Consider the following 14,823-nt stretch of genomic DNA (forward strand, 5'->3'; position numbering starts at 1 on the left):
ATGTGAGGGAAGAGACATTCTTCCACATAAGTAGATCATCTTCTGCAAGTGAGTGTTTGACCTGTTTCATTGATTTTGTGGATTATACTAATCACTCTGTACTATGCTATAGCCTCTAGGCCGTCCCAAGTCCTCAAAACAACACCCTATGTACACCCAGTCAACGTAAAAGTGACACACGAAGAAAGCCCCAAAGTGTATAAAAAAAAAGAGACAAAACAACTGGTTTGGGGAAATCGTCGATTGAGGGAAAATGCAGGGACAAGGAAACCCAAAACGCCGCAGCTATGCATAGCTTTCAAGAGTAAAAGGACCTAATGGAGGGGGTGCGAGAACGGAGTCGACTAGGAAAACGGAGAGAGTGCGAATGGAGAGGGTATCGCCGCCGGGGGGACAAGGCCGACATGTGTAAGAGGTGGTCGTGCTCCTTGGTACTATGCAAAAGGTGGATCAGTCAAGCTGAGGGTCGGAATGTAGTGTGGGGATATAGGTGGCGTGGTGGAAGGGCCGAGGGAGTGTGGGAGAATGTATGGAGGTGTTTGAGGCACTACCTCGCTACACGGTGGATCAACCTGTGGTGGATTAGCAAAGAACACGGTCATGTCATCGTCGGGGAAAGCTTACCTCAGCGTGCTGATGGAAAAGGTGGCAATCCATGCAAGCAATGCAATCAACAGTGTCGCTGTCAAGCCCTTCTGCCTCTCACAGATGCTCTGTCGGTACGGACACGCATTTGTCCGGTCTGACTCAACACATGCCCATTTGTCGTCTGTCAGGGCCTGGAAAGCCAAACTAAGGTTCGCCGACTCGAAGACGATGAAGGCCAGGTCGAGAAAGATCAGCGACATTTTGGCATTGGGCGAGCGTAGGCCGAGGGGCTTGGAAGTGTATTCGTCGTAGGTGATGTAGATGGTGTATAGGACGGCTACAATGTCGACGAGTATGGCCATCCAGGTGGACGAGTTGTTGCTGCAGCCGTTGTTGTCCGAGTGGCGGTAGATGGAGCATGCGAGGGAGAGGGCGAGGATGGAGAAGACGAGGACAATGGCGCGGACCAAGGCGGGCACCATGGGGTGGTTCATGATGGTGTTGTGGAAGCGCATCAGGCGGCGCTTTCTCTTCTCCGAGGTGAAGAGCCAGAAGCCCTTGATGTGCTCGTCGCCGAGGCCGTTGTCGATGGGCTCCCACTTCTGCTCGAGATCGGGCATGTTCTCCTTGAGCCAGTCATCGTCGACGATCTGGCCGCGCGAGGAGATGGGGCGGTCGTGGTTGGAGGCCTGGGTGAACTGCTTCCACTTGGGTGCGCTGTCGCTGACGGGCGTCGAGAGGGTCACGGGGGCGCCCTCGCGAGCATGGTCGAACTTGCGGCCTGGCACGCTGGACTTGGGCGTCGGGCAGAAGTTGTGGTTGGCATGGCGGACGTTGGTGGGCGTGCGTGGTAGAAGGAGCGAGGAGGCGTCTACATTCTCGTCTTCGTCGTCGGCGGACTGGACCCAGGGCGGTAGTGAGCGGACGGCACGCTGCCTCTCCCTGTTCTCCGCGCTCGCGGTTATGCTCCGGTTAGAGGACGCCAGCGTGCGTGGAGTGCTGGATATCGACTGCGAGTGGCTCTTGCGGACGGGGGGCAGGCCGTCGTGACTGTCCTTGGAGTTGCCGGAGACGGCGCTGACTCGCGACTGGGGGCGCTGGGTCGAGGTGAGGGACGAGGCGGTCGGGGGCGGAATGGGCGAGGGCAGCAGGCGGTGGCCGTTGGAGTGGGACGAGTTCAGCGTCGAGGCCTGCGAGGTCTGGCTGCTCCCCTGGGCGGCGGCGTCGGGGCGGAGGTGCCCATTGCTGCTGCTGGTGGTACCATGGCCCGGGTCGCTCTTTCTGGGCTCAACCATGGGCGTGCTGGTCATTCTCTGGGGAGATGTGAGGGGCTTCCTCGTCGCACCACCAAGCACCAGCCGGTGTGTCGCGCCTGCCTGCACGCAGCAAGCTTTGAGGGCTTGGCAGTGAATCAGCACCGGGGGAGATTACGTGGGAGCAAAGTAGACGAGTCGCAACGACACCATGTCCGGCTTAGGAAGTGACGGGGCGCAGTGCAACAGTGCGGGTAAACAAGACAAGGAAACAGCGAACGACGAGATGGTTAGAGTTTGGTGGTGCGCCTGGGGGTGGTGGAGCGTTGGGTGCGTGCGCGTGTTGGCGTCGTAGGGGAGATTGCTTGTTCGTCGATCAGGGAAACAGGGATTGCGCGCTGGCAGCATGCTTAGCCAGGAAAACAGCCTGGGGTGAGGTCATGGGTCCGCAGTAGCCCGTCGTCAAATTCCGACGACACGACACCCAGCTAGCGATTTCGGTGCCTTGGTCTCTACGCGACTCGACCTGCGTCATGTCTCGCACACCCGCCGCGAGAGTTTGTTAAATCGCGATTAAATACGCGCAGCATTGCGCTTACCTAACCACCAAGACCCTCTGCCCCACGACCCCACGGTCCTCGTCCTACGACCCCACGATGCGTCTCTTCCTGCTGCCCATCTCCACGCGTCGCTCCCTCATCTACTGCGAGAAGCTGCACGAAAAGGCTCCCAAGGACCGCTCCTACTATGACAAGATCACCATAAAGGCCAATGAGACGTGGGTCGCCTGGGAGAAAGACGAAAAGGCCATCTGGGACTGGAAGAAGAAAGTTACCTTCTACGGCAACCACGCCCTGAAGCGCATACCCTACGAGGAATGGGGGCTCAAGACCATACCCGCCCTCACAGCGAAGCGGAGGCAGGACATTGTAGACGGCAAGGCAAAATATGAGGTCCTGTTCCCTGGAAAGTACCTGCCGCAAGAGAGAGTGTCGGGGCTGCTGGAGAAGCTGGCAAAAGAGAGGCAGAACATGCACCGGACCAAACTGATCTGGAGCGTCGTCATCATGCCCTTCACCGCACCCTTCATGCTCGTCCCCGTCATTCCCAACCTGCCCTTCTTCTACGTCCTCTACCGGGCATGGAGTCACTGGAAGGCCTTCAGCGGCTCCAAGCACCTCGAATTTCTCCTCAAGCACAACCTCCCTACCCCCGCTCCATCGGGCACGCTCGACCAAGTCTACACAGCCGGACTCATGTACCCAACCCGCGCACTCTCGCGTGCTGCTCCCGACCCGACCCCACAACAGGCCCAGCAGGTCGCCAATGTCGTGCACCAGCAGACCAACAACGAGACTGAAGACGTCATGGTCTTGCAACGGTGGAACGGAAAGCTCATCGCCGAGCAATTCGACCTACCCGACATGGAGGTTGAGATTGAGCGCGCTGTCGAACAAGTCGAGAATGCCATCAAGTCGAAGGAGAAGAGGATGGAGGAGAAGCTGGAGCAAGAGAAGGCTGCTGGGGGTAACGGCACAAGGGCAAAAGACGCATTGCCTGAGGACATCCTGGAGAAGATACACGACAAAGCTGAAGATGTCGCTGAAGAGGGCAAGCAGAAGGCGAAACAAGCAGTCAAGCCATGATCCCATTTCATGTCCCGACGAAGTACGATATCATGGTTCAAGATTCATAAACAGCATGGGCGTTGGAGGCTATGTATGTACTATACCACATAGAGTGTCAGCATCTGTATGATTGGATGCTTTATGAACATAACGATATAAGATCAATCACTTCGTTGACAGACTGGTGAAGTGGTAGCCGGGAGATCTTTATTACATCAGCCGCCACAAGAAGTCTCTCGACAAGACACCAAAGGCCTCCAGGCTACATCATCATGCGTCATTCCGAGCTCACGGAGCGACTTGTCACCGTCCAAGCACCTCCAACTCCTTACAACACACACTGTCTTCCCTCGTCAACCTCACAGCTCACAACTCACTCCTCTCCCCCCTACAAAACCTCTCCAACCTCTCCCTCCCCCAAGTCACCGGCCCTCCCACCCCATACAACGGATCCCTCTCCAACCACGCCACGCCCTTCACCTTCTCCGCCATCCCCTCCTCCCCCTCCTTCCCATAACACATATCCCACCCACACCCCTCAGGATAACTCCCCACCATCATAAACCCACCCTCCTTATCCTCCACCAACCTATGCCCCACCCCCGCCGGCACAACAATCGCGTCCCCAGCTTTCACCTCTGTTTCCACCCGCCCTGGATTGGATTCCCCGCCGAAGAGGAGGGTGGCGCGGCCGGAGTAGATGCAGAGGATCTCGTGGGTGGTGCTGTGGTAGTGCGTTGTGGCGTACATTGTGTAGCGCCACTGGGGAGTGAGGTTGTTGGCAAGGACGTGGGATTCGAGGGTTGAGGGTGGGGTGGAGGAAGGAAAGGCGGAGTGGTAGATGTAGAGGGGGTGGTTGTGGGGTGTTGTGTTGGGGATGAGGGAGTGGGTGGGGATGTAGTGGGTTGATAGGCGGAGGGAGGTGAGGGGGGTTAGGTTTAGAGATGGCATTTTGGGGTGTTGTTTTCAAGATGAATTGCTGGATTTTCTGGTCCAGTGGTATTGACGTAGGATACTTTGGCAGGGAGACTGCTATCCCAGCTTTGGATATAAGATGGCATCTGATGATCCCACCAATACGTCATCGATCAAAAAGCTGGGACGAATTTGCGAGGAACGTCTATTGTTCTGCCATTGTGGATTTGGTGTTCCATTATGAGCATGTACTTATTTCTCCGTAGTGGAAGTCCTACGTTCATAGCTGAAGATCCTAAAGTGACTATCACTATTATTTGCCACAGTAGCGTAGAGTTCACCGTGGACAGGCGCAAATAGATCGCGTGGGGAGCCAACCAAAAAGGCCTTTTAGGATCCCTCATAACGAGTACCACGTTGCGAGACCCCCATTGAGCCCAAACCACACACGAAAATGGTGATAAGCGGTACTGCAGCAGCATGAGATGTATCGTGATACCCGCATAACATTGTCACTATTATGACCCGACAGCACAATCCGCTGATCCGATGTGAATAAAGAATAGTGAGCGAAAGAATCGTAATGCTGGCATGCTTCGCTGTCAAAGGTTCTGCTGCCTTCGCGTTGAGCACTGTGGAGGCTAGTGCAAGGCTGCGTGAACGGGACCCTTGTAAAACGCCAAGACCCAAGCTCGGTGCTGCCTGAACTGTATGAACCGACAACGACGTGACTCTAAACGTCGCCGCCTTGCTCGTCCGGCACCTTCACTTTTCTCTTCTCCCTCTCCCCCGTGTGTCGCCTAACTTGACGGCGCATACCAAAACCCGCGGAAATCGACCGCTCGGTACATCTTAAGCCCTCCCCGCCCGCTACCATTACTCCCCACCACTTCACCGCGCCCTCCACCGAACCCGCCTTTATCACCATCCACCCTTGTGAAAGGACACCAAACAAGCGCGCTCTCAGGTGTTGCTTGACAATCCGCTTGTCTGTGACACGGCGGTTCCGACAATAAAGTTCCTCACGCGCAAGAAGTCGCCTCAGAAAAGTGCCCAAGAGCACGCGACGACACAACCAACCATGTCTTCCAGTATGCCACCCGTCCCGGCCAAGGACGATGTCAACGCCACGTAAGTTATTCTCTATCACTCCTAGCATCTTCTTCTGTCTAGCGCTGCAAGCTGCGGAGTTCTGGATGGATTGCAGTGACGTCTCGAATGGCGATCTGGTGTCCGCCGCGTTCGGCTTTTGAGAAAGCTGCGCCGCTATGGTGAGCGCAGGCGGAGACAGCCATGATAGGACAAGCTATACTAAAGCTACCCCAACCTGAAGATGACGTAGAGCTCGACCAGATGCTAACAGCTCACAGATGGAAGTACCTCGAAGCCGGTGTCGACAAGATCATGACGAACCTGCGCGAAGGTGTCGACATGAAGACATACATGGGTCTCTACACCGCCATCCACAACTTCTGTACCGCCCAAAAAGCCGTCGCCGGCTCGTCGTTCCACGCCGCCAACAACCGCGGAGGTGCCCATCTCCTCGGAGAGGACCTCTACCAGCACCTGATCGAATACCTGAAGGCGCATCTCTCCGAAGTGCAGGCGGCTTCGCGGCAACATGTCGACGAGGCGCTGCTCCACTTCTACATCAAGGAGTGGAACCGTTACACGACAGCTGGCCAGTACAACAACCATCTCTTCCGGTACTTGAACCGTCATTGGGTCAAGCGTGAGATGGACGAGGGAAAGAAGCACATCTACGACATCTACACACTGCACCTGGTGCGCTGGAAGGAGGACATGTTCACGGGCAGCCAGGAGAGCGTCATGCGCTCGGTCCTGAAGCTGGTGGAGAAGCAGCGAAATGGCGAGACTATAGAGCAGTCGCAGATCAAGTCGGTCGTCGACTCTTTCGTATCGCTGGGTCTGGACGAGGCCGACAGCTCCAAGTCCACCCTGGATGTCTACAAGGAATACTTCGAGAAGCCCTTCCTTGAGGCCACCGCGCAATACTACGACAACGAGTCCAAGCAATTTCTCGCAGAAAACAGCGTGGTTGAATACATGAAGAAGGCAGAGATCCGTCTGGAAGAGGAGAAGGAGCGCGTCCCACTCTATCTGCTCAACGAGATCATGTCTCCTCTGATGCGGACATGCGAACAGTCGCTCATCACAAGCCACTCGCAAGCACTTCGCGAGGAGTTCCAGATCCTTCTCGACCACGACAAGGAGGAGGACTTAGGCCGCATGTACAAGCTGCTTGCCCGCATTCCTGAGGGTCTTGATCCTCTGCGTCTTCGGTTCGAGAACCACGTCCGCAAGGCGGGTTTGGCCGCAGTTGACAAGATCGCGCAAGATGGAGACAGCCTGGAGCCAAAGGTGTACGTCGAGGCCCTTCTTGAGGTCCACACCCAGTACCAGGCGCTCGTCAACAAGGCGTTCAACGGAGAGTCAGAGTTCGTTCGCTCGTTAGATAACGCCTGCCGCGAGTTCGTCAACAGAAACAAGATCTGCAAATCTGGCTCCAACAAGTCGCCTGAGCTCCTCGCAAAGTACACTGATACTCTGTTGAAGCGCTCCAACGCCAAGATGAGCGAAGAGGACGACATGGAGAAGCTCCTGACACAGATCATGACTGTCTTCAAGTACATCGAAGACAAGGACGTGTTCCAGAAGTTCTACTCGCGTATGTTGGCCAAGCGTCTAGTCCAGACTACTTCTGCATCAGACGACGCCGAGACCAGCATGATCTCGAAGCTGAAGGAGGCCTGTGGTTTCGAATACACCAACAAGCTACAACGCATGTTCCAGGATATGCAGATTTCCAAGGATCTCAACACCGCGTTCAAGGAGTGGCAATCAAACAACTTGGACGAGTCAGACATGAAGACCAACGTCGATGCCTCATACCACATTCTCGGTACCGGTTTCTGGCCTCTGAACCCACCCACCACACCGTTTACCCCACCGCAACTTATCGTCCAGACCTACGACCGCTTCTCTCGCTTCTACAACCACAAGCACCAAGGTCGTAAGCTTACCTGGTTATGGCAGCTGTGCAAGGGTGAGGTCAAGGCCAACTACTGCAAGGTTGCGAACCTGAAGACTTCACCAACCTTCCAGGTCTCGACCTACCAGATGGCCATCATGTTGCTGTTCAACGACAGTGACACCGTCACCTACGACGACATTGCTGAGTCCACCAAGCTGAACAAGGAGACTCTTGATCCCAGCTTGGGTGTCTTCATCAAGGCCAAGGTTCTGCTCGCCCAACCCGAGGGCGCAAAGCCTGAGTCTGGTACTTCCTACAAGCTCAACACTGGCTTCAAGACCAAGAAAGTGAAGATGAACTTGAACATTGGTATCAAGTCTGAGCAAAAGGCCGAGGCGGAGGATACGCACAAGACGATTGAGGAGGACCGAAAGCTACTCATTCAGGTATGTATTCACCACTCTTCTCTTGCCCACATTACAGCATGCTAACATATCAACAGTCCGCTATCGTGCGTATCATGAAGTCCCGCAAGAAGATGAAGCACCAGCAGCTCGTCTCGGAGACCATCCAGCAGATCAAGACCCGATTCATGCCCCGCGTCCCCGACATCAAGAAGTGCATAGACATCCTGCTCGAGAAGGAATACCTGGAGCGTCTGGAGGCAGACGAGCTCGGCTACTTGGCCTAGCCGGTTAGTCCCGACCCGATACGTAGCTTCCGGTGGATATCTTGAGTAATGATTAATGGGGTTTTTCATCATCATGGGTTGGGTTTTCGTCTTACATCATCGTCCCTCCACATTTCTTCGATGCGTATCATTTGGGCGTTTTCCTGGCATGGCCAGCTGGAGTTAGGGAGACTACTGTGTGGGAAATGGCGAAAGGGATGGTGCGACTTTTGGGAAGGGAGATGTTACGCGCTGATGAGGTGCGTTAGGTATTTGTCCCTTTTCTTGAATGATAGATGGGAGTATAAAAGCCAGACATGGTTTATTAAAAGGAGATTGCGATCTTGATGTCTACTTGCTGTACGTGCCTGCTTGTCCGTCTTAGTGTCTCGTTTCGCATTTGATCATGACCTGGAAGGGCCATTGTCCGCTTATCAGACCGTGTCACCGCTGTCTCTTGCATCAACTCTCTCGCTCCTCATCTTCTTATACATCCACACACTTAGTACAGCTGGACCGTGTATCAACAAAGGCGACCATTCGGATTTGTCGGTCTCAGAACTACGATCCGAGGGCGTACTGCTCAGAGTGCTAGAAGTTCCGTAGTTGTGATTCGCGTCCGACGATGCAGATGCCGAGGACGCGGCGATGAGAGGTGTCGTGCTGCTTGCCGTGCCTGGTCGCTGTGGGGTTGGAGTAGCTGTAGCATTCGAGTCGACGACTTCTTGCGGGTGGTCTGGCGTCGTTGAATCTGTAACTGCGGTAGCCAGGTCTGTTGTTGTCGTAGTTGCATCTGGGCTGGACCTGACCGACTGTTTGCTCTTTCTTCTCACCTCCGACATGGCAACCTTCCCCAACTTCTCGTAAGTTCTAAGTTCGATGCTCAGGATCAACATGAGCGGCCAGGCTAGCATCAGCCATACAAATGGCAGTATGCGAATGTTGATGTAGCCAGAGGCTTGGAATTTGAAGAGACCGCACATGTTCCCCCTCGCCTCATCAGGAAGCGTGTCCGTGTATGTTGGGTTGTCGTGATCTTCGGCACTTGCGATGCTCCAAGCGTCAAACTGAGCTCTTGCGAGAGATGTCTTGAAGAGATGCTCGGCTTCCAGTTGCCAATGATTGTCAGCTAATGGCATCGATCGAGACTGGCCAACACGCTGTTGAGCTAGTAGGCCGCTACCGAGACGCAGTTTGATTGCATCATAGGTATTTGAGCTTTTCAAAGCGTACTTCAAGAACCAGTAGGATGATGTATTGGACCCGCCAGCTGGTATTGCGTCGTTCGCATGCCAGCATGGAGAGCCCGATGGTGCACAGAAGATGGTCTCGTCTATGCAGGCAAATGCTCGTGCTTTTGGCTGCGAGTTGTAGTAGTAGAACCCTTTGTCTCCAGGGTACTGAAAGGCTTTGTCGGCGGGGAAGACGGGGTCGTTACTGCGCTTGGTGTAAAGAATGCGCAGAGCTGTCACGAAGATGAGGCTCAGAGTCCTGCTTCGGTGTGGCAATAAACCTGGAGCTTGCAGATCGGGTGACGGCTGGTAGAAGTCGCATGTCGGGTCGAGCAACGAGGTGGCGTATGTACTGTGAGCTTGTTAGGCACAGCTAACAGCTGAGTCTTGGTTTGTCTGGAAACTCACTTGACTTTGTATACTGGCGCTTGCCAGTCAAACGGATGGCCCGTTATACGCATAGTGTATTCGGAGAGCACAGTTGGAGGAGCATGCACTTCGTCCGAGCAGTTCCTCGTGTCGTAGAGCGATCCATAAAAGTACTTGTACCCGGACTCGCCCGTCCCGCTGTTGGTGAAGTGTTGCACAAAAGGCCGCTCTGCGCTTAGTGGCGCACAAGTTGTTTTGCGTCGGAATTTGTGCATGAGTTCCTCGTTGATACCTAATACTCCTGAATTGACCCAGTTGGTATCGAAAGTGATAGCCGAGCCGGGTTGATAGCCATCAACGCATATGTCGGTCCTGTCAAAGGGACATTTATCTTCTTGCACTCCATATCCGATGGTTGAGTTATAGAAGAAGTCGCAATTCGTGGCTTTGACGTTCGTATCGGAATCGTGGTTATAGCACTCCTGCGCATAGGCCGCTGCACGTCGTTCTCTGCCCACCATGAGCATATCTGCTTTTGAAGCTTCCTCTTCGCCGGCTTTCTCGTTGTCGTATTCGTAAAGGCCACATGTATCCGACTTCAGCAAGGCAGATCTGCTTCTTGCGACGTTGTCGGTCAGGACTATCCCCACAATGGATTGATACAGTACCAGCAAAAACGATGCAAGGAGAAAGGAACCAAAGAATCGATGTCGAGCTTCCCAGCAAGGGTCTTGGGCGACAAGACTAACCACCCAATACCTCAATCCTCCTGTCTTACCCTTTGTAGGGCTCACAATCCTCGGTGGAACAAGGTGGCGGGCGGATTCATCGTCGCGGTGAGTTGGCGTCTTCGCTGGGAAAAGGTAGAGCTTGACACATGTGATTGTACTGAGGACGATTCGTAGTACGTAGGGCGAGGCAAGAGTAAGACTGATAGCAATGCCGACTTTGAACCACTGTGCTTCTCGCCAAGAATCGTGTTGCAACGTCTGTAAGTCTAGTAGCTTGTGAATATGTGGTCGTCAAATCGAACGTATACTTACGATGGTTCTCGCTATGATCCCTCCACCGTCCCGTCTGCGGCGTGCTCAGAAGTGACATCAGTGAATACGCAATACAACAGTCGGACTTGTGATGTCAAAACCACTCGACAATGCGCCGAGACTCAGAGGTGTAAGGACTCAGGATAAGAGATGACGAGAAATGACACGCTTTATCAGAGTAACTGATCCGGTGAACGAAGATGTACCATGGATGATGGATAATCCACGGAATGTTCGCTTCATTCGAGTCGCGTTCTCTCTTAGGTCGCTTCGGGTTGAGCTTGTTGCAGACTATCCTATCCTTACGAAAGATTGACCTTGACACGCACCGGTAGTATATGTCTGAAACACGCGAGAAGGTGATGGATGTCTAGGTAGCAGTAAGGCTGAATGCTTACAGCACTACTCGATGTGCATCCTAGCCGGGCCACGCTAACCGCCTGGGTTGGTTCAGACGTGCATGAAGAGGCGTTTTTCTGCGAATAAGATGCGCCCTCTCGTATCGGCAAAACGGGACAGCCCTCTCGTGCCAGGCATCAAGGAGACCGCATGACACACGTTCTTCGAAGTTCCGGCAGCGTATTTCAGCTTGACCGGTTTGTGAAGTAGGTGGGCAGCTGTGTAAGGTAAGCCAGCCAACTACTCCTGGTGTCGCAACGGGTAGACGTACCTCATCTGTATGATGCCGTACATCAGATAAAGCGCGAATCACAGTCTTCCAGCCTTAGGTCATTTGCAAGCGCGACTGCCTTTCGCCACGTGAGCTGTATCCCCCGCCAGGCGATATAACGGGGCGCGCCCCGTGTAACGCTCCGCCACCCATTGCGATGGGATCTCAGATGCCCCGGATACCCTGGACGTGGTCGAATTCAAACAGGCGATTCTACAAGTACGACGCGTCTCGTGAACTTGTATGGTCCAAATTCAGGAAGGCTGAAGATAGAGGGATTAAGCATCCTTTCGGCGAAGGATGGACATTTTCCACATACTATGACCGTTGGTATAAGTACGAGTATGGCATCGACGGTACAGTTCTCGAAACTCTGTGGGGTCATCCGGGTCCACCGCTGGACGTCGACGAGGACATGAGAACATGGCTCCACTGCTCAGAATGGACGCGATCGGACCACTATAATAGCGATTACAGGCTAATCTGGGGAATGAACAAAGACGTTGTCTTAAAAACAATCTGGGAAGTGCCGTCAACGAGAGAAGCGGAGATGCTCATCAATAGTGCAAGGAAAGCTGTACACTTCGCATCCCACCTTACTGGATACGCCACAACCAGTCATTACATACCCGTCCCGTGAGTATTTAGTATCGATGTCCGAACGAAATACTGAGACAAAACCCAGGTACCGCATGTCAGACAATGACAGAGATCGACAGCGGGACGATCGGAACGATCGCAACCGACATGAAAGAAGCGGTCACCGCGATGGCTATCCTTCGGGCGATGACCAGTATCCTGACAACGGAGATCAGCTAGATGACGGCGACGAAACACAACTGAGTTCTCAGAGGCCCCCTCTTCAATGGCCCGCACACACTTCCAGTCAACACCCTGCACCTGGCTATGCAAATAATCCTACAGATCAATATCCGACGGCCCACTATTCAACAGCTCAATACCCAGGAGCTCAGCATCCAGCAGCACAGTATCCAGGAGCACAGTATCCAGGAGCACAGTATCCAGCGGCTCAGTATCCAGGAGCACAGTATCCAGCGGCTCAGTATCCGGCGGCTCAGTATCCAACGGCTCAGTATCCGGCGGCTCAGTATCCAACGGCTCAGTATCCAACGGCACAACACCCGGTGGCACGGTAGAACACAAAGATGACAGAAAGGTGGTTGTATCGATTTCCAGGTGCAGGATCTGGCGAAGATAGCGTCGCGTGGATGGATGGCTTGCGGATTCTGTCGCGGTAGGAGAGGGCTGAAACGTGGCTTGCGGGACCTAATCCATCGCTTTATCAAGCGTCGAAAGCTGCTGGTGCTTATCGCGATCATGTGACAATGGCAGGAGATCGCATTGTGCGCATGCAGGAGGAAGAAGGCAGTCGCGTGTTTGGTGTAACTTCTGTCGATGCCGAACGCGCAAACTTCATTACGTCATCATCTTGACGCGTCAACCTAACCGGTATGGGCAATACCCTCAATTGTCCGCTTATGTTTATGAGCACGACCCTTTAAAACTGTAGTTACAAATTCGACGCAATTACTGGCTGGTTGTATCGCCGTCGGTAACAAGATATTTTCGCATTGCTCAAAAGCCTTGTGAGGCCATAGAACGCGTGAATTTGTCAAAGCCCCTTGCAAGCATGTCTCCTACGCTCTGATCGCGTGGGTAAGTGGATCTAGGATACCAAGACAGTCAACGAATCTTCGCCGTAGTCTTCACATTGCCTTGATTCACACAACATCAATACATACTCATGGTATTACGCGTTCAGGTAGAGCTTGCGATCCCCGCAAAGTACACCCTCACAAGAAGCATGACACCAAGTACTCAACTTCGCTAGTGATCTCAAGGCCTTGATGATAGGCCGCCGAGGCGGTTTTGGTTGCATGTCAGGCCGCCTGCTGCGCCCTTCTCAAGGTTTACCACTTCGGGCCTAGCGTTCACCGTTTCGGAAACCCAAGACTTCCGCACGCGTGGCTACGAAGTAGGGCCTTATAGAGAAGTTTCTCTTGAAGATGGCAAAGTTGGCTCATAAGTAATACTGCTTGCAGTTCATCCTGCGCAATCTGCAATTCGACCATTCCAGACCTACGTCCTAGAAGATGACTGCCGTAACCACGACCTTGGCCGAGGACGATCGGAGTGCTGCTAGTAAGTACTCCGAGCACTGGACGGTCATACCAGAGTACTAACTATCCAGCCGCAGACACAGATGCCTCCTCTCTGGTGCACGTTGAGCCCACCGCGGAGAATGCCGACCTCTACACCATGGATCTCCCAGAGTACACTCAACAGGTCGCGGGCGGAGAAATCTCGGTAGATGCGGAGTCGACACAAAACGAAAAGCAGCACAACCAAGACCAGTCACCAGCATACGATCCACTTCCAAGCCCAGAATCGCGGAGTCTTCAAGAAGAGCACGAGTATGACATACGACAGGATGTTGGTGACCAAGACAACCCATCGCATACACGTTCATCAACCCCTCCAGCCTTGACACATGGCTTCACAGATGCTGATGCAACGGCTAGCCTTGCTAGCGTACGAGCATGTAGCATCCTTCACGACAGACCAGCAGTATGGCTGGTAAAGCGGAAGAGCCTGGCCCTATCGCCGCTTGCGGCTGCGGTGCTTACTAAAGAGGGTCTGCTTCAACCCAAAGACTTGCATCTGTAAGTAGTCTCACCATGCAGCAAACGTCGACTACCACTGACACCCACTACAGCATATCTCAATACTCCGACATGAAGCACGACCCCACCGACCCGGTATCCGCTGCATTCCTCACTACCTACGATGTGGTAAGCGGAATCATGCTGGGCCTCATAGCAGGTCCGGTGGAACTGGGCAAACAAACAACACCAATGTTACTGCAGCGCGAGATAAGACGCAAAGAGGAGCGGGACGGGACTGCTAACCCATCACCTCCTCTCGACACCAACGACTCGCCTCATGTGGCACGCCAAGTAGCCCTCGGTACCGCAAAAGGATTCGGACGCATCATCACCACCAGTCTGAAGAGCCCGGCGATTGTTATGCATGGTATTACTCGAGGTTTCCATAACCTTCCGAAAGCGTATGGTGAGGAGGTACGGCAGTATGAGAATGTGACTGGGTTGAGGAGTGGGCTGCTGGTCAGCTTCAAGAGCTTTGGTTACGGACTCAGTGATGGTATAAGGGATCTTGTGATCAACCCCATCGATGGCGCTGAGAAGAATGGTGTCCTAGGTTTCGCTGCTGGATGTGCGACTGGTGTTCTGAATGCAGCTTTCAAGCCCGCTGCTGGTTAGTATCCCTTTGGTATGCTTGACGACTGATCGACTGACCGAATGTAGGCGCGTGTGGGCTTGTCGGGTACTCGTCGGTTGGGGTATATAAATCCATTCGCAATATCGGTTCGGTAAAGAAGGAAGATCCGATGCATGTGGTGCAAAGGCTGGGCGAAATC

The 14,823-nt window shown here is 53.8% G+C and overlaps 5 protein-coding genes across 5 annotated transcripts; 3 read left to right on the top strand and 2 right to left on the bottom strand.

Annotated features, from left to right (window-relative positions):
• Window positions 1-547: 547 nt before the first annotated feature.
• Window positions 548-1,898, bottom strand: J4E79_003957 (uncharacterized protein; the record flags this gene model as incomplete). The annotated part of the gene is made up of 2 exons (XM_049352847.1): window positions 548-572; window positions 625-1,898. 2 exons carry the CDS (start codon window positions 1,896-1,898, stop codon window positions 548-550), a joined length of 1,299 nt encoding a protein of 432 aa, XP_049212226.1.
• Window positions 1,899-2,497: 599 nt separating this feature from the next.
• Window positions 2,498-3,487, top strand: J4E79_003958 (uncharacterized protein; the record flags this gene model as incomplete). Its single annotated transcript, XM_049352848.1, has 1 exon — window positions 2,498-3,487. One exon carries the CDS (start codon window positions 2,498-2,500, stop codon window positions 3,485-3,487), a length of 990 nt encoding a protein of 329 aa, XP_049212227.1.
• Window positions 3,488-5,465: 1,978 nt separating this feature from the next.
• On the top strand, window positions 5,466-8,070 carry J4E79_003959 (uncharacterized protein; the record flags this gene model as incomplete). The annotated part of the gene is made up of 3 exons (XM_049352849.1): window positions 5,466-5,515; window positions 5,755-7,825; window positions 7,882-8,070. The coding sequence occupies 3 exons, from the start codon at window positions 5,466-5,468 to the stop codon at window positions 8,068-8,070; spliced, it is 2,310 nt and encodes a 769-aa protein (XP_049212228.1).
• Window positions 8,071-8,483: 413 nt separating this feature from the next.
• Window positions 8,484-10,177, bottom strand: J4E79_003960 (uncharacterized protein; the record flags this gene model as incomplete). Its single annotated transcript, XM_049352850.1, has 2 exons — window positions 8,484-9,633; window positions 9,690-10,177. 2 exons carry the CDS (start codon window positions 10,175-10,177, stop codon window positions 8,484-8,486), a joined length of 1,638 nt encoding a protein of 545 aa, XP_049212229.1.
• Window positions 10,178-13,477: 3,300 nt separating this feature from the next.
• J4E79_003961 (uncharacterized protein) lies at window positions 13,478-14,665 on the top strand (the record flags this gene model as incomplete). The annotated part of the gene is made up of 3 exons (XM_049352851.1): window positions 13,478-13,526; window positions 13,582-14,047; window positions 14,101-14,665. 3 exons carry the CDS (start codon window positions 13,478-13,480, stop codon window positions 14,663-14,665), a joined length of 1,080 nt encoding a protein of 359 aa, XP_049212230.1.
• Window positions 14,666-14,823: the final 158 nt, after the last annotated feature.

This window comes from Alternaria viburni (genome assembly GCF_023758015.1).
Source record: "Alternaria viburni strain BMP 2772 chromosome Unknown scaffold_7, whole genome shotgun sequence".
NCBI lineage: Eukaryota > Fungi > Ascomycota > Dothideomycetes > Pleosporales > Pleosporaceae > Alternaria > Alternaria viburni.